Source organism: Pseudophryne corroboree (assembly GCF_028390025.1).
Source record: "Pseudophryne corroboree isolate aPseCor3 chromosome 5 unlocalized genomic scaffold, aPseCor3.hap2 SUPER_5_unloc_3, whole genome shotgun sequence".
Lineage (NCBI taxonomy): Eukaryota > Metazoa > Chordata > Amphibia > Anura > Myobatrachidae > Pseudophryne > Pseudophryne corroboree.
The window spans coordinates 247,986-267,112 of NW_026967600.1; the positions used below are offsets into that span (position 1 = coordinate 247,986).

A 19,127-nucleotide genomic window follows, 5' to 3' on the forward strand; every position below is an offset into this window, starting at 1 on the left:
TGCAACGAAGCGATTATGTAAAAAATGTGCATGCATTAGGCTGCAGTTAGTGTAGGGTTAGGTTGCAGTTAGTGTGGGGTTAGGGTTAGGCTGCAGGTAGAGTGGGGTTAGTCTGCAGTTAGTATGGGGTTAGGGTTACTATTAGGCTGTAGTTAGTGTGGGGTTAGGGTTACGCTTCAGTAAGTGTGTGGTTAGGGTTAGGCTGCAGTTAGTGTGGGGTTAGTATTAGGCAGCAGTTAGTGTGGGGTTAGTGTTAGGCTGCAGTTAGTGTGGGGTTAGTGTTAGGCTGCAGATAGTGTTGGGTTAGTGTTAGGCTGCGGTTACTGTCAGGTTAGGGTTAGGCTGCAGATAGTGTTGGGTTAGTGTTAGGCTACGGTTAGTGTCAGGTTAGGGTTAGGCTGCAGTTAGTGTGGGTTAGGGTTAGGCTGCAGTCAGTGTGGGGTTAGGGTAAGGCTGCAGTTAATGTGGGGTTAGGGTTAGGCTGCAATTAGTGTGGGGTTAGCATTAGGCTGTGATTAGGGTGGGGTTAGGCTGCAGTTAGTGTAGCATTAGTGTTAGGCTGCAGTTAGTGTGGGGTTATGGTTAGGCTGCATTTAGTGTAGGGTTAGGCTGCAGTTAGTGTGGGGTTAGGGTTAGGCTGCAGTTAGTGTGGGGTTAGGGTTAGGCTGCAGTTAGTGTGGGGTTAGTATTAGCTGCGGTTAGTGTGGGGTTAGGTTGCAGTAAGGGTGGAGTTAGGGTTAGGCTACAGTTAGTGTGGGGTTAGTATTAAGCTGCGGTTAGTGTGAGGTTAGGTTGCAGTAAGGGTGGGGTTAGGATTACGCTGCAGTAAGTGTGGGGTTAGTATTAGGATGCAGTTAGCGTGGGGTTTGTATTAGGCTGCGGTTAGTGTGGGGTTAGGTAGCAGTAAGGGTGGGGTTAGGGTTAGGCTGCAGTTAGTGTGGGGTTAGTATTAGGCTGTGGTTAGTGTGAGGTTAGGTTGCAGTAAGGGTGGGGTTAGGGTTAGGCTGCAGTTAGTGTGGGGTTAGTATTAGGCTGTGGTTAGGGTGGGAATATGGGTGGTCATTCCGAGTTGTTCGCTCATTGGCGATTTTTGCAACGAAGCGATTATGTAAAAAATGTGCATGCATTAGGCTGCAGTTAGTGTAGGGTTAGGTTGCAGTTAGTGTGGGGTTAGGGTTAGGCTGCAGGTAGAGTGGGGTTAGGCTGCAGTTAGTGTGGGGTTAGGGTTACTATTAGGCTGTAGTTAGTGTGGGGTTAGGGTTACGCTTCAGTAAGTGTGTGGTTAGGGTTAGGCTGCAGTTAGTGTGGGGTTAGTATTAGGCAGCAGTTAGTGTGGGGTTAGTGTTAGGCTGCAGTTAGTGTGGGGTTAGTGTTAGGCTGCAGATAGTGTTGGGTTAGTGTTAGGCTGCGGTTACTGTCAGGTTAGGGTTAGGCTGCAGATAGTGTTGGGTTAGTGTTAGGCTACGGTTAGTGTCAGGTTAGGGTTAGGCTGCAGTTAGTGTGGGTTAGGGTTAGGCTGCAGTCAGTGTGGGGTTAGGGTAAGGCTGCAGTTAATGTGGGGTTAGGGTTAGGCTGCAATTAGTGTGGGGTTAGCATTAGGCTGTGATTAGGGTGGGGTTAGGCTGCAGTTAGTGTAGCATTAGTGTTAGGCTGCAGTTAGTGTGGGGTTATGGTTAGGCTGCATTTAGTGTAGGGTTAGGCTGCAGTTAGTGTGGGGTTAGGGTTAGGCTGCAGTTAGTGTGGGGTTAGGGTTAGGCTGCAGTTAGTGTGGGGTTAGTATTAGCTGCGGTTAGTGTGGGGTTAGGTTGCAGTAAGGGTGGAGTTAGGGTTAGGCTACAGTTAGTGTGGGGTTAGTATTAAGCTGCGGTTAGTGTGAGGTTAGGTTGCAGTAAGGGTGGGGTTAAGATTACGCTGCAGTAAGTGTGGGGTTAGTATTAGGATGCAGTTAGCGTGGGGTTTGTATTAGGCTGCGGTTAGTGTGGGGTTAGGTAGCAGTAAGGGTGGGGTTAGGGTTAGGCTGCAGTTAGCGTGGGGTTAGTATTAGGCTGTGGTTAGTGTGAGGTTAGGTTGCAGTAAGGGTGGGGTTAGGGTTAGGCTGCAGTTAGTGTGGGGTTAGTATTAGGCTGTGGTTAGGGTGGGAATATGGGTGGTCATTCTGAGTTGTTCGCTCATTGGCGATTTTTGCAACGAAGCGATTATGTAAAAAATGTGCATGCATTAGGCTGCAGTTAGTGTAGGGTTAGGTTGCAGTTAGTGTGGGGTTAGGGTTAGGCTGCAGGTAGAGTGGGGTTAGGCTGCAGTTAGTGTGGGGTTAGGGTTACTATTAGGCTGTAGTTAGTGTGGGGTTAGGGTTACGCTTCAGTAAGTGTGTGGTTAGGGTTAGGCTGCAGTTAGTGTGGGGTTAGTATTAGGCAGCAGTTAGTGTGGGGTTAGTGTTAGGCTGCAGTTAGTGTGGGGTTAGTGTTAGGCTGCAGATAGTGTTGGGTTAGTGTTAGGCTGCGGTTACTGTCAGGTTAGGGTTAGGCTGCAGATAGTGTTGGGTTAGTGTTAGGCTACGGTTAGTGTCAGGTTAGGGTTAGGCTGCAGTTAGTGTGGGTTAGGGTTAGGCTGCAGTCAGTGTGGGGTTAGGGTAAGGCTGCAGTTAATGTGGGGTTAGGGTTAGGCTGCAATTAGTGTGGGGTTAGCATTAGGCTGTGATTAGGGTGGGGTTAGGCTGCAGTTAGTGTAGCATTAGTGTTAGGCTGCAGTTAGTGTGGGGTTATGGTTAGGCTGCATTTAGTGTAGGGTTAGGCTGCAGTTAGTGTGGGGTTAGGGTTAGGCTGCAGTTAGTGTGGGGTTAGGGTTAGGCTGCAGTTAGTGTGGGGTTAGTATTAGCTGCGGTTAGTGTGGGGTTAGGTTGCAGTAAGGGTGGGGTTAGGGTTAGGCTACAGTTAGTGTGGGGTTAGTATTAAGCTGCGGTTAGTGTGAGGTTAGGTTGCAGTAAGGGTGGGGTTAGGATTACGCTGCAGTAAGTGTGGGGTTAGTATTAGGATGCAGTTAGCGTGGGGTTTGTATTAGGCTGCGGTTAGTGTGGGGTTATGTAGCAGTAAGGGTGGGGTTAGGGTTAGGCTGCAGTTAGTGTGGGGTTAGTATTAGGCTGTGGTTAGTGTGAGGTTAGGTTGCAGTAAGGGTGGGGTTAGGGTTAGGCTGCAGTTAGTGTGGGGTTAGTATTAGGCTGTGGTTAGGGTGGGAATATGGGTGGTCATTCCGAGTTGTTCGCTCATTGGCGATTTTTGCAACGAAGCGATTATGTAAAAAATGTGCATGCATTAGGCTGAAGTTAGTGTAGGGTTAGGTTGCAGTTAGTGTGGGGTTAGGGTTAGGCTGCAGGTAGAGTGGGGTTAGGCTGCAGTTAGTGTGGGGTTAGGGTTACTATTAGGCTGTAGTTAGTGTGGGGTTAGGGTTACGCTTCAGTAAGTGTGTGGTTAGGGTTAGGCTGCAGTTAGTGTGGGGTTAGTATTAGGCAGCAGTTAGTGTGGGGTTAGTGTTAGGCTGCAGTTAGTGTGGGGTTAGTGTTAGGCTGCAGATAGTGTTGGGTTAGTGTTAGGCTGCGGTTACTGTCAGGTTAGGGTTAGGCTGCAGATAGTGTTGGGTTAGTGTTAGGCTACGGTTAGTGTCAGGTTAGGGTTAGGCTGCAGTTAGTGTGGGTTAGGGTTAGGCTGCAGTCAGTGTGGGGTTAGGGTAAGGCTGCAGTTAATGTGGGGTTAGGGTTAGGCTGCAATTAGTGTGGGGTTAGCATTAGGCTGTGATTAGGGTGGGGTTAGGCTGCAGTTAGTGTAGCATTAGTGTTAGGCTGCAGTTAGTGTGGGGTTATGGTTAGGCTGCATTTAGTGTAGGGTTAGGCTGCAGTTAGTGTGGGGTTAGGGTTAGGCTGCAGTTAGTGTGGGGTTAGGGTTAGGCTGCAGTTAGTGTGGGGTTAGTATTAGCTGCGGTTAGTGTGGGGTTAGGTTGCAGTAAGGGTGGGGTTAGGGTTAGGCTACAGTTAGTGTGGGGTTAGTATTAAGCTGCGGTTAGTGTGAGGTTAGGTTGCAGTAAGGGTGGGGTTAGGATTACGCTGCAGTAAGTGTGGGGTTAGTATTAGGATGCAGTTAGCGTGGGGTTTGTATTAGGCTGTGGTTAGTGTGGGGTTAGGTAGCAGTAAGGGTGGGGTTAGGGTTAGGCTGCAGTTAGTGTGGGGTTAGTATTAGGCTGTGGTTAGTGTGAGGTTAGGTTGCAGTAAGGGTGGGGTTAGGGTTAGGCTGCAGTTAGTGTGGGGTTAGTATTAGGCTGTGGTTAGGGTGGGAATATGGGTGGTCATTCCGAGTTGTTCGCTCATTGGCGATTTTTGTAACGGAGCGATTATGTAAAAATGCGCATGGTACACATCGCGCATGAGCTAAGTACTTTCACACAAAACGTAGTAGATTTACACAAGGCAGACCGACGTTTTTTCATCGCTGGGGCGATCGTAGTGTGATTGACAGGAAGTGGGTGGTTCTGGGTGGTAACTGCCCGTTTTCAGGGAGTGTGCTAAAAAACGCAGGCGTGCCAGGTAAAAACGCAGGAGTTGCTGGGGAAACGGGGGAGTGGCTGGCCGAACGCAGGGCGTGTTTGTGACGTCAAACCAGGAACTAAACAGACTGAGCTGATCGCAAACTAGGAGTAAGTCTTGAGCTACTCAGAAACTGCAGCAAATTATTTAGTAGCAGTTCTGCTAATCTTTCGTTCGCAATTCTGCTAAGCTAAAATACACTCCCAGAGGGCGGCGGCCTAGCGCTTGCAATGCTGCTAAAAGCAGCTAGCGAGCGAACAACTCGGAATGAGTGCCATGGTTAGGTTGCAGTTAGAGTGGGGTTAGGGTTAGGCTGCGGTTAGTGTGGGGTTAGTTTTAGGCTGCGGTTAGTGTGGGGTTAGGTTGCAGTAAGGGTGGGGTTAGGGTTAGGCTACAGTTAGTGTGGGGTTAGTATTAGGCTGCGGTTAGTGTGAAATTAGGCTGCAGTAAGGGTGGGGTTAGGGTTAGGCTGCAGTTAGTGTGGGGTTAGTATTAGGCTGTGGTTAGTGTGAAGTTAGGTTGCAGTAAGGGTGGGATTAGGATTAGGCTGCAGTTAGTGTGTGGTTAGTATTAGACTGCGGTTAAAGTGGGAATATGGTTAGGCTGCAGTTAGTTTGGGGTTAGTATTAGGATGCCGTTAGTGTATGGTTAGGGTTAGTCTGCAGTTAGTGTGGGGTTAGGGTTAGGCTGCAGTTAGTGTGGGGTTAGTGTAAGGCTGCAGTTAGTGTGGGGTTAGGGTTAGGCTGCAATTAGTGTGGGGTTAGCATTAGGCTGTGATTAGGGTGGGGTTAGGCTGCAGTTAATGTAGCATTAGTGTTAGGCTGCAGTTAGTGTGGGGTTATGGTTAGGCTGCAGTTAGTGTAGGGTTAGGCTGCAGTTATTGTGGGGCTAGTATTAGGCTGTGGTTAGTGTGGGGTTAGTATTAAGCTGCAGTTAGTGTGGGGTTGGGGTTAAGCTGCAGTAAGGGTGGGGTTTGGGAGGGGCTGCAGTTAGTGTGGGGTTAGTTTTAGGCTGCAGTTATGTGGGGTTAGGTTGCAGTAAGGGTGGGGTTAGGGTTAGGATGCAGTTAGTGCGGGGTTAGTATTAGGCTGCGGTTAGTGTGAAATTAGGCTGCAGTAAGGGTGGGGTTAGGCTGCACTTAGTGTGGGGTTAGTATTAGGCTGCGGTTAGTGTAAAGTTAGGTTGCAGTAAGGGTGGGGTTAGGATTAGGCTACAGTTAGTGTGTGGTTAGTATTAAGCTGCGTTTAGGGTGGGAATTTGGTTAGGCTGCAGTTAGTTTGGGGTTAGTATTAGGATGCAGTTAGTGTATTGTTAGGGTTAGGCTGCAGTTAGTGTGCGGTTAGGGTTAGGCTTGCAGTTAGTGTGGGGTTAAGGTTAGGCTGCAGTTACTGTGTGGTTAGGCTGCAGTTACTGTGTGGTTAGGGTTCGGCTGCAGTTAGTGTGGGCTTAATATTAGGCTGCAGTTAGTTTGTGGTTGGTATGAGGCTGCAGTTAGTGTTAGGCTGCAGACAGTGGCCCTCATTCCGAGTTGATCGCTTGCTAGCTATTTTTTGCAGAGCTGCAATCAGATAGTTGCCGTCCACGGGGGAGTGTATTTGCGCTTTGCAGGTATGCAATTGCATGTGCAGCCGAGCAGGACGAAATTTTTTTTTTTGCAGTTTCTGAGTAAGTCCTTGCGATCACTTCAGCCTGTCCATTCCCGGAATTGATGTCAGACACCCGCCCTGCAAACATCTGGTCACGCCTGAATTTTCCCTACCACTCCCAGAAAACGATCAGTTGACACCCGTAAACGCCTTCTTCCTGTCATTCTCCTTGCGATCGGTTGTGTGAATGGATTCTTCACTAGAAGCATTGCACAGCAACGATGCTGTTTGTACCCGTGCGACACTGGTGTGCATTGCGTGCATAAGCATGCACAATAGTAACCTGATCGCTGCGCTGTGAAAAACGGCAGCAAGCAATCGACTCGGAATGAGGGCCAATGTCGGGTTAGTATTAGGATGCGGTTAGTGTTGGGTTAGGGTTAGGCTGCAGTTAGTGTGGGGTTAGGGTTAGGCAGCAGTTAGTGTGGGGTAAGGCTGCAGTTAGTGTAGGGTTAGGGTTAGGCTGCAGTTAGTGTGGGGTTAGGGTTAGGCTGCAGTTAGTGTGGGGTTAGGGTTAGGCAGCAGTTAGTGTGGGGTAAGGCTGCAGTTAGTGTAGGGTTAGGGTTAGGCTGCAGTTAGTGTGGGGTTAGGGTAAGGCTGCAGTCAGTGTGGGGTTAGGCTGTAGTTAGCGTGGGGTTATCATTAGGCTGTGGTTAGGATGAGGTTAGGCTGCAGTTAGTGTAGGGTTAGTATTAGGCTGCAGTTAGTGTGGGGTTAGGGTTACTATTAGGCTGTAGTTAGTGTAGGGTTAGGGTTACGCTTCAGTAAGTGTGTGGTTAGGGTTAGGCTGCAGTTAGTGTAGGGTTAGTATTAGGCTGCATTTAGTGTGGGGTTAGGGTTACTATTAGGCTGTAGTTAGTGTAGGGTTAGGGTTACGCTTCAGTAAGTGTGTGGTTACTCGTCAGCGAGCGATCACCTCAGTGTGAGGGACAGTGTCAGGTTAGTATTAGGCAGCGGTTAGTGTTGGGTTAGGATGCAGTTAGTGTGGGGTTAGGGATAGGCAGCAGTTAGTGTGGGGATAGGGTTAGGCTGCAGTTAGTGTGGGGTTAGGCTGCAGTTAGTGTTGGGTTATCATTAGGCTGTGGTTAGGGTGAGGTTAGGCTGCATTTAGTGTAGGGTTAGTATTAGGCTGCAGTTAGAGTGGGGTTAGGGTTAGGCTTCAGTTAGTGTGTGGTTAGGGTTAGCATGCAGTTAGTGTGGGGTTAGTGTTAGGCTGCAGTTAGTGTGGGGTTAGTATTAGGCTGCAGTTAGTGTGGGGTTAGTGTTAGGCTGCAGTTAGTGTGGGGTTAGTGTTAGGCTGCAGTTAGTGTTGGGTTAGTGTTAGGCTACGGTTAGTGTCAGGCTGCAGTTAGTGTGGGGTTAGGGTTAGGCTGCAGTTAGTGTTGGGTTAGGGTAAGGCTGCAGTTAGTGTGGGGTTAGGGTTAGGCTGCAATTAGTGTGGGGTTAGAATTAGGCTGTGGTTAGGGTGGGGTTAGGCTGCAGTTAGTGTAGGGTTAGTGTTAGGCTGCAGTTAGTGTAGGGTTAGGCTGCAGTTAGTGTGGGGTTAGTATTAGGCTGCAGTTAGTGTGGGGTTAGTGTTAGGCTGCAGTTAGTGTGGGGTTGAGGTTAGGCTGCAGTAAGGGTGGGGTTAGGGTTAGGCTGCAGTTAGTGTGCGGTTAGGGTTAAGCTGCAGTTAGCGTGGGGTTAGTATTAGGCTGCGGTTAGTGTGGGGTTAGGTTGCAGTAAGGGTGGGGTTAGGGTTAGGCTGCAGTTAGTGTGGGGTTAGGGTTAGGCTGCAATTAGTGTGGGGTTAGTGTTAGGCTGCAGTTAGTGTGGGGTTAGTATTAGGATGCGGTTAGAGTGGGGTTAGTATTACACTGCGGTTAGTGTGGGGTTAGGCTGCAGTAAGGGTGGGGCTAGGGTTGGGCTGCAGTAAGGGTGGGGTTAGGGTTAGGCTGCAGTTAGAGTGGGGTTATGGTTATGCTGCAGTTAGTGTGGGGTCAGGGTTAGGCTGCAGTTAGTGCGGGGTCAGGGTTAGGCTGCAGTTAGTGTGAGATTATGGTTAGGCAGCAGTTAGTGTGTGGTCAGGGTTAGGCTGCAGTTAGTGTGGGGTTACAGTTAGGCTGCAGTTAGTGTGGGCTTAGTATTAGGCTGCAGTTATTGTGGGGTTGGGTTTAGGTTGCAGTAAGGATGGATTTAGGGTTAGGCAGCAGTTAGTGTGGGGTTAGGGTTAGGCTGCAGTTAGTGTGGGGTTAGTATTAGGCTGCAGTTAGTGTGGGGTTAGTATTAGGCTGCAGTTAGTGTGGGGTTAGTATTTGGCTACAGTTAGTGTTAGGTTATGGTTAGGCTGCAGTTAGTGTGTGGTCAGGGTTAGGCTGAAGTTAGTGTGGGGTTAAGCTGCAATTAGTGTGGGGTTAGGCTGCAGTTAGTGTGGGGTTAGTATTAGGCTGCGGTTAGTGTAGGGTTAGTATGGCTGCAGTAAGGGTGGGGTTAGAGATAGGCTGAAGTTAGTCTGGGGTTAGGGTTAGGCTGCAGTTAGTGTGGTGTTAGGGTTAGGCTGCAGTTAGTGTGGGGTTAGGGTTAGGCTGCAGTTAGTGTGGGATTATGGTTAGACTGCAGTTAGTGTGGGGTTTTGGTTAGGCTGCAGTTAGTGAGGGGTTAGTATTTGGCTGCAGTTAGTGTGAGGTTATGGTTAGGCTGCAGTCAGTGTGTGTTCGGGGTTAGGCTGATATTAGTGTGGAGTTAAACTGCAGTTATTGTGGGGTTAGGCTGCAGTTAGTGTGGGGTTCGTATTAGGCTGCGGTTAGTGTGGGGTTAGGGTTAGGCTGCAGTTAGTGTGGGGTTAGCAATAGGCTGTGGTTAGGGTGGGGTTAGGCTGCAATTAATGTAGGGTTAGTATGGCTGCAGTTAGTGTGAGATTAGGGTTAGGCTGCAGTTAGTGTGGGGTTATGGTTAGGCTGCAGTTAGTGTGGGGTTAGTATTTGGCTACAGTTAGTGTGAGGTTATGGATAGGCTGCAGTTAGTGTGTGGTCAGGGTTAGGCTGAAGTTAGTGTGGGGTTAAGCTGCAATTAGTGTGGGGTTAGGGTTAGGCTGCGGTTAGTGTGGGGTTAGTATTAGGCTGCAGTTCGTGTAGGGCTAGGATTAGATTGCAGTTAGAATAGGGTTAGTTTTTTGGCTACGGTTAGTAGAACCCACATATTACTGCAAAGGACCTGCAGGACCCACACATCACTACTATCAGCAGAATCCCCAACATCCAACTGATCCTTAATGCCTGGAGCAACCAAACACAGCTATACAGTAATACCCGGGGTCTCAGACTCCACTACAATCAGTCTTAGTTATAATACAGCAACCCGCACAGTCATATCTAAGATGGATGTAATATTTACCCACTAGCAGAGAAGGGAGATGTGTTACAGACAGGAGCGGCCATACATCTCTCTCTATACCAGGCATGTCCAAACTGCGGCCCGCCAGCTGTTGAGAAACTACACATCCCAGCATGCCCTGATACAGCTTTAACATTCTCTGACAGCGAAACTGTGTCAGGGCATGCTGGGATACGTAGTTTCTCAACAGCTGGAGGTCCGCAGTTTGGACATGCCTGCTCTATACATACACATATATATACTGTACAAACACACACACTGCTCAAAAAAATAAAGGGAACACTTAAACAACACAATTGTAACTCCAAGTCAATCACACTTCTGTGAAATCAAACTGTCCACTTAGGAAGCAACACTGATTGACAATCAATTTCACATGCTGTTGTGCAAATGGGATAGACAACAGGTGGAAATTATAGGCAATTAGCAAGACACCCCCAATAAAGGAGTTGTTCTGCAGGTGGTGACCATAGACCACTTCTCAGCTCCTATGCTTTCTGGCTGATGCTTTGGTCACTTTTGAGAGCTGGCGGTGCTTTCACTCTAGTGGTAGCATGAGACGGAGTCTACAACCCACACAAGTGGCTCAGGTAGTGCAGCTCATCCAGGATGGCACATCAATGCGAGCTGTGGCAAGAAGGTTTGCTGTGTCTGTCAGCGTAGTGTCCAGAGCATGGAGGCGCTACCAGGAGACAGGCCAGTACATCAGGAGACGTGGAGGAGGCCGTAGGAGGGCAACAACCCAGCAGCAGGACCGCTACCTCCGCCTTTGTGCAAGGAGGAACAGGAGGAGCACTGCCAGAGCCCTGCAAAATGACCTCCAGCAAGCCACAAATGTGCATGTGTCTACTCAAACGACAAGAAACAGACTCCATGAGGGTGGTATGAGGGCCCGACGTCCACAGGTGGGGGTTGTGCTTACAGCCCAACACCGTGCAGGACGTTTGGCATTTGCCAGAGAACACGAAGATTGGCAAATTCGCCACTGGCGCCCTGTGCTCTTCACAGATGAAAGAAGGTTCTCACTGAGCACATGTGACAGAGTCTGGAGACACCAAGGAGAACGTTCTGCTGCCTGCAACATCATCCCGCATGACCGGTTTGGCAGTGGGTCAGTAATGGTGTGGGGTGGCATTGCTTTGGGGGGCCGCACAGCCCTCCATGTGCTCGCCAGAGGTAGCCTGACTGCCATTAGGTACCGAGATGAGATCCTCAGACCCCTTGTGAGACCATATGCTGGTGCGGTTGGCCCTGGGTTCCTCCTAATGCAAGACAATGCTAGACCTCATGTGGCTGGAGTGTGTCAGCAGTTCCTGCAAGACAAAGGCATTGATGCTATGGACTGGCCCGCCCGTTCCCCAGACCTGAATCCAATTGAGCACATCTGGGACATCATGTCTCGCTCCATCCACCAACGCCACGTTGCACCACAGACTGTCCAGGAGTTGGCGGATGCTTTAGTCCAGGTCTGGGAGGAGAACCCTCAGGAGACCATCCGCCACCTCATCAGGAGCATGCCCAGGCGTTGTAGGGAGGTCATACAGGCACGTGGAGGCCACACACACTACTGAGCCTCATTTTGACTTGTTTTAAGGACATTACATCAAAGTTGGATCAGCCTGTAATGTGTTTTTCCATTTTAATTTTGAGGTGACTCCAAATCCAGACCTCCATGGGTTAATAAATGTGATTTCCATTGATAATTTTTGTGTGAGTTTGTTGTCAGCACATTCAACTATGTAAAGAACAAAGTATTTTATAAGAATATTTCATTCATTCAGATCTAGGATGTGTTATTTTAGTGTTCCCTTTATTTTTTTGAGCAGTATATATATATATAATCTGCCACTCATGGAGTCCATGTGTCTTTACTTGCTCAGGTCTCACCCCCAAATGCAGAACAGGCAATAAATCAGACCCTGTAAATCAGTGAGGCGGGGGTGTTTATTATCTACATTTTGGGTATAGGTGCCCCGTCTTCAGGACACACACACAGGTTTCAGTGTGTGTGTGTGTGTGAGTGTGTATGTGTGAGTGTGTGTGAGTGTGTGTGTGTGTGTGTGTATATGTGTGTGTGTGTTTGAGTGAGTGTGTGTGTGTGTGTGTGTGTGTGTGTGTGTGTGTGTGTGTGTGAGTGTGTGTATGTATGTGTGAGTGAGTGTGTGTGTGAGTGTGTGTGTGTGTGTGTGTGTGTATGTGTGAGTGTGTGTATGTGTGAGTGTGAGTGAGTGAGTGTGTATGTATGAGTGTGTGTATGTGTGAGTGTGTGTGTGTGTGTGTGTGTGTGTGTGTATGTATGTGTGAGTGTGTGTATGTGTGAGTGAGTGAGTGTGTGTGTGTGTGTGTGTGTGTGTGTATGTGTGAGTGTGAGTGTGTGTGTGTGTGTGTGTGTGTGTGTGTGTGTATGTATGTATGAGTGTGTGTATGTGTGAGTGTGTGTGTGTGTGTGTGAGTGTGTGTATGTGTGAGTGTGTGTGTGTGTGTGTGTGTGTGTGTGTGTGTGTGTGTGTGTGTGTGTGTAGACAGGGCACTTGTCCCCAAAACACATAACATAGATATTAAACACCCCAGCTCCACTATATTACAAGCTTCAGAGTGTTGCCTTTGTTCCTGCATATATATATATATATATATATAATCAGACATATATATGGCATACATACATATACACACGTCACGGGCTTGTAATAAAAGTATCTCTCACCTTTGTGCCCACTTGTGCAGAACGTTCACATTGATTCTCTGCCTGTGATAGAACAGAATTCAGCCTCCTGCGAGTTCCTATATACTTGTGACATATGTATATACCCTGCCTGGCCGGCGCTGCAGTCATCACCTGAGGAGTAGCTGGAAGTCACCTGTCACCTGCAGGCTGGGTGAGGGGCGCCTGCGTTTATAAGGCGCTGGGAGGTGATAGGTGTGGTCCTCTGACAGCTTCGGGGATCTACAGAACTTCCCCCTGCAGAGCTCTGATACTTCTCTAATGCCCCAGATTAGTCACTTGTGCGTTTTATGGAGTTATTGCTTCAGAGAGGCTGGAAACGAGACCTGACACACCAGCTCCGATAATTCCCCCTATTTACTACGACTCCCCTTTAATCTGAGATGTCACCCATGTCTCACACGCTCCGTCACGCAGCCTGCACAGCTGTAATACACCGATCAGCCTTCATTAAAGCATTTCAGTGATAGAAGTCGTCAAACAACTGGTAATGACTTATCGTCCAGGTATGAAAGCTTCAAAGTGTCCCGTTATTACCGTATTATCAGCGCTTATTGGGCCTAATTCAGACCTAAATCTACGATCAGTCACACAGACATGCGGGGGGGGGGACCCAGCACGTCGGGGCCTCCCACCCCCTCCCCCCGCACAATACAAAAGCATCGCACAGCAACGATGCTTTTGCACTGGGAGAGCAGCTCTTGTGCGCTGGCAGGAGCTACTTGCCGCTGTAAGGGTTGCAGCGGCTGCGTGTGACGCCACGCAGCCCGTCTCCAGCACGGTCCGGGCACGCCTGCATCTAAAACGGCAGCCATATGCCGCCGGCCCGTCCAGCAAACGCCTCTGCCTGTCAATCAGGAAGAGGCGATCACAGGCTGAGACGGCCGCTGCCTGTCTGGCATACACCGGTGCACTGCGGCGTCGGCACATGCGCAGTTCAGACCTGATCGGCTGGTGTGCGAAAACACACAGCAGCAATCAGATCTGAATTAGGCCCCTTGTGCACTATGGCGCACTGCGGCGACAGCCCAGGTAGTTATACAGGGAAACTACACTGCACATATCACTCACAGGTATTACGTCACCCTGCCTCTATCAGTGGCTGAGCAATATACGTCACGCCCTCCACACACACAGAGGGAGGAAAGCCTGTGGCACCGGCATTTCATCACCTGCTGGGATTCTGGCGTCAGCATTGTCACCGCCGCGATCCCGGCAGGTGGTCTCCTCGTAATTGTTTCCTGCTGAGGGCATTTTGGCCCAAATGTATTACACCTTAACAAGAGATAAAGGGCCTAATTCAGAGGTGATCACAGCAGCAAATTTTTTAGCAGTTGGGCAAAACCATGTGCACTGCAGGTGGGGCAGATGTAACATGTGCAGAGAGAGTTAGATTTGGGTGGGGTATGTTCAAACTGAAATCTATACTGCAGTGTAAAAATGAAGCAACCAGTATTTACCCTGCACAGAAACAAAATAACCCACCCAAATCTAACTCTCTCTGCACATGTTACATCTGCCCCACCTGCAGTGCAGTATGGTTTTGTCCAACTCATACTTGCCTACTCTCCAGCCTAAGGTGTAAAAAAAGGGGGACTCTGCCTGCCTAAGGTGTAAAAAAAGGGGAACTCTGCCTGCCTAAGGTGTAAAAAAAGGGGAACTCTGCCTGCCTAAGGTGTAAAAAAGGGGGACTCTGCCAGCCTCAGGTGTTCGCCGCCGCCAGCACTTGCAATACCGGAAGTAAACATCCAAACTTCCGGTCACGGCGGAGCGGACGAAGCAGCGGCTACAGTGCAGCCAGGGGAAGGAGGACGTGAGCTACGGCCTAACAGGCAGGAAAAGCCAGCCTGCCCATCAGCCTAATTGCTGCCACAGACACCGGAACCCCCAGCCACGCTTGCACCAGACAAATAGGGTAAGTCAGGGATAGCCACACTGCAACAGACTGTACCCTTTTAATCAAGTGTCCAAAAGCTCCAAAATTATTCCTAAAGGAGCTGTAAACATTGCACTTTACCCCTTACCCCACCCACCCCTCCCTATTTTTAATTTAAAAACTTTTATATTTATTTTATTATATTTTATTATATTTTATTTCTATTTTTATTTATTTATTTATTTTTCATTCAGTACTTATATTATTATTTTTCTTCCCCAGTTATTATTTTTTATATTTTTTTAATTTTTTTAATTTTTTTCATTTTCTTCTTTTTTCTTCACTCTATTTCTTCTTTACATTTTATTCATTTTTCAGCCATTTACATAATTCTTTACTGGTTCATTAAACAATTCTACAGAACACTACACACCAGCACACACAAGAGCTCGGTTTAACAAATCCCAGTGTTATATACCTGCCATGTAATAGGGTTATGTTATTGTGTTCACTTATCTACCTGCTGTGCATAAATAGAAGGAGCATTTGTACCTGACTATTGTGTCACACTCTGTGTGATTCCGAACCATAGAGGCAACCGGGGCGCCGTGCAGAGCTGTAACCACTGCCTTTATCAAGACGATAGCATGGCAGGAGACATCCACATATGAACATGGGAGTCTCGACATTTGGTGGCAGCGGTGGGATAAGTCAGGTTACAAGCACGGAAGCAAGATATCACAGCAGAATGGAGGCAGCAGCACAATGCTACAAACACAGCAAGGAGGGAGTCCTGCAAGAAAAAGTGTAATCAATGCAGTGGATACCAAGGGGTCCCTAATTGGAAAATTGGCTCTTGGGACTTGGAGCACCCTTGTGATGAGGAGGAAGAGGAGGATATGGCCCAGGACCCGATGGCGGGGACCAGTAATGGAACCAGGGCAGTGGAGCTTGTGGATGGAGGTTTGACAGCAGATAATCCGGTGGAGAGTATCCAGCATACAGGACAAGTTGTGTAATCTGGGGAATGCGTTACTGCAGAAGTGAAGCAGTCACATGGAATCTTCTGGGAGAGCCAGAGTTTGTGGAATTAAGATAGGAAGTGATCGCCACAGTGGCCCAAATGACACAATGTACTGAGACGGAAGGGCAAGTCCAGATTAAATGTCTTCCCGGACAGAGCCAGAGGAAGTGGCATTGGATCGGGGGCCCCTGAATACCCCAGCATGGCAAGACCAGTGTTACAGGGTGGATGCTGAAAGGCACCCTCTGCAACAGCTTCTCCCATACCCAAGGAAAGAAGCTACCCAGTGTCCTATACGGAAGGTGGTTAGCGCTGAAGTGAAGAAAGCAGTGCCCACAATCCAGGCACCCCAGGAAGAACTGCACTACAACTTCCCTTTTGCTGAGATAGAAGATGAGGACTTGGTGAGAGAGTGCCAAGAACTATCTGCCTAGGATGGTGCACTGGGGGAGGCCAACCTTGACCAAGTAGATGCAAGGAAGCACTGCTTGCAACTAGGGATGAGCGGGTTCGGTTCCTCGGAATCCGAACCCGCCCGAACTTCATGTTTTTTTACACGGGTCCGAGCGACTCGGATCTTCCCGCCTTGCTCGGTTAACCCGAGCGCGCCCGAACGTCATCATCCCGCTGTCGGATTCTCGCGAGGCTCGGATTCTATCGCGAGACTCGGATTCTATATAAGGAGCCGCGCGTCGCCGCCATTTTCACACGTGCATTGAGATTCATAGGGAGAGGACGTGGCTGGCGTCCTCTCCGTTTATAGAGAAGAGAGTGAGACAGTAGAGAGAGACACAGTAGTAATTTTGGGGAGCATTAGGAGGAGTACTAGTTACTTGCTGAAGTGATAGATAGTGTGACTGTATATTATCTGACTTGTGGGGGAGACACTGACAGTGGGGAGCAGTTAGAGTCTGAGAGCAGGACTCAGGAGTACATATAACGTACAGTGCACACTTTTGCTGCCAGAGTGCCACACTGCCATTGTGACCACACTGACCACCAGTATAATAATATATATTGTGATTGTCTGCTTAGGAGTACTACTTGCAAGTTGCTGATAGTGTGACCAGTGACCTGACCACCAGTCACCACCAGTTTAATATATATATATATATATATATATATATATATATAATTGTATATAATATATACATAATATTGTATACCACCTACCCGTGTTTTTTTTTTTTTCTTTCTTCTTTATACATACTACTATAGTAGCTTACTGTAGCAGTCTGCGGTGCTGCTGAGCTGACTGTGTCCTGCAGGTCCGTCATCAGTCATTACATAATAAATATATATACCTGTCCGGCTGCAGTACTAGTGATATATATATATATATATATTGATTTCATCTCATTATCATCCAGTCTATATTAGCAGCAGACACAGTACGGTAGTCCACGGCTGTAGCTACCTCTGTGTCGGCAGTCGCTCGTCCATCCATAATTGTATACCACCTACCCGTGGTTTTTTTTCTTTCTTCTTTATACATACTCATATAGTAGCTTACTGTAGCAGTCTGCGGTGCTGCTGAGCTGACAGTGTCCAGCAGGTCCGTCATCAGTCATTACATAATAAATATATCTACCTGTCCGGCTGCAGTACTAGTGATATTATATGTATATATATTGATTTCATCTCATTATCATCCAGTCTATATTAGCAGCAGACACAGTACGGTAGTCCACGGCTGTAGCTACCTCTGTGTCGGCAGTCGCTCGTCCATCCATAATTGTATACCACCTACCCGTGGTTTTTTTTTTCTTTCTTCTTTATACATACTACTATAGTAGCTTACTGTAGCAGTCTGCGGTGCTGCTGAGCTGACAGTGTCCAGCAGGTCCGTCATCAGTCATTACATAATAAATATATATACCTGTCCGGTTGCAGTACTAGTGATATTATATATATATATATATATTGATTTCATCTCATTATCATCCAGTCTATATTAGCAGCAGACACAGTACGGTAGTCCACGGCTGTAGCTACCTCTGTGTCGGCAGTCGCTCGTCCATCCATAATTGTATACCACCTACCCGTGGTTTTTTTTTTCTTTCTTCTTTATACATACTACTATAGTAGCTTACTGTAGCAGTCTGCGGTGCTGCTGAGCTGACAGTGTCCAGCAGGTCCGTCATCAGTCATTACATAATAAATATATCTACCTGTCCGGCTGCAGTACTAGTGTGATATAATATATATTGATTTCATCTCATTATCATCCAGTCTATATTAGCAGCAGACACAGTACGGTAGTCCACGGCTGTAGCTACCTCTGTGTCGGCAGTCGCTCTTCCATCCATAATTGTATACCACCTACCCGTGTTTTTTTTTTTTTCTTTCTTTTTTATACATACTACTATAGTAGCTTACTGTAGCAGTCTGCGGTGCTGCTGAGCTGACAGTGTCCAGCAGGTCCGTCATCAGTCATTACATAATAAATATATCTACCTGTCCGGCTGCAGTACTAGTGTGATATAATATATATTGATTTCATCTCATTATCATCCAGTCTATATTAGCAGCAGACACAGTACGGTAGTCCACGGCTGTAGCTACCTCTGTGTCGGCAGTCGCTCGTCCATCCATAATTGTATACCACCTACCCGTGGTTTTTTTTTTTCTTTCTTCTTTATACATACTACTATAGTAGCTTACTGTAGCAGTCTGCGGTGCTGCTGAGCTGACTGTGTCCAGCAGGTCTGTCATCAGTCATTACATAATAAATATATCTACCTGTCCGGCTGCAGTACTAGTGTGATATAATATATATTGATTTCATCTCATTATCATCCAGTCTATATTAGCAGCAGACACAGTACGGTAGTCCACGGCTGTAGCTACCTCTGTGTCGGCAGTCGCTCGTCCATCCATAAGTATACTAGTATCCATCCATCTCCATTGTTTACCTGAGGTGCCTTTTAGTTGTGCCTATTAAAATATGGAGAACAAAAATGTTGAGGTTCCAAAATTAGGGAAAGATCAAGATCCACTTCCACCTCGTGCTGAAGCTGCTGCCACTAGTCATGGCCGAGACGATGAAATGCCAGCAACGTCGTCTGCCAAGGCCGATGCCCAATGTCATAGTACAGAGCATGTAAAATCCAAAACACCAAATATCAGTAAAAAAAGGACTCCAAAATCTAAAATAAAATTGTCGGAGGAGAAGCGTAAACTTGCCAATATGCCATTTACCACACGGAGTGGCAAGGAACGGCTGAGGCCCTGGCCTATGTTCATGGCTAGTGGTTCAGCTTCACATGAGGATGGAAGCACTCAGCCTCTCGCTAGAAAAATGAAAAGACTCAAGCTGGCAAAAGCACCGCAAAGAACTGTGCGTTCTTCGAAATCCCAAATCCACAAGGAGAGTCCAATTGTGTCGGTTGCGATGCCTGACCTTCCCAACACTGGACGTGAAGAGCATGCGCCTTCCACCATTTGCACGCCCCCTGCAAGTGCTGGAAGGAGCACCCGCAGTCCAGTTCCTGATAGTCAGATTGAAGATGTCAGTGTTGAAGTACACCAGGATGAGGAGGATATGGGTGTTGCTGGCGCTGGGGAGGAAATTGACAAGGAGGATTCTGATGGTGAGGTGGTTTGTTTAAGTCAGGCACCCGGGGAGACACCTGTTGTCCGTGGGAGGAATATGGCCGTTGACATGCCTGGTGAAAATACCAAAAAAATCAGCTCTTCGGTGTGGAAGTATTTCAACAGAAATGCGGACAACGTTTGACAAGCCGTGTGTTGCCTTTGTCAAGCTGTAATAAGTAGGGGTAAGGACGTTAACCACCTCGGAACATCCTCCCTTATACGTCACCTGCAGCGCATTCATAATAAGTCAGTGACAAGTTCAAAAACTTTGGGCGACAGCGGAAGCAGTCCACTGACCAGTAAATCCCTTCCTCTTGTAA

At 48.0% G+C, this 19,127-nt stretch overlaps 1 protein-coding gene across 1 annotated transcript in view; it reads right to left on the bottom strand.

Moving 5' to 3' along the window:
- The window catches only part of LOC134985581 (tyrosinase-like), a 50,356-nt gene extending 37,932 nt beyond the window's left edge, over positions 1 to 12,424 (bottom strand). The window contains exon 1 of the mRNA XM_063950402.1: positions 12,293 to 12,424. Within this exon, the coding sequence (XP_063806472.1) occupies positions 12,293 to 12,421 (129 nt within the window). The 5' untranslated portion in view covers positions 12,422 to 12,424. The remainder of the gene's footprint in view (positions 1 to 12,292) is intronic.
- Positions 12,425 to 19,127: the final 6,703 nt, after the last annotated feature.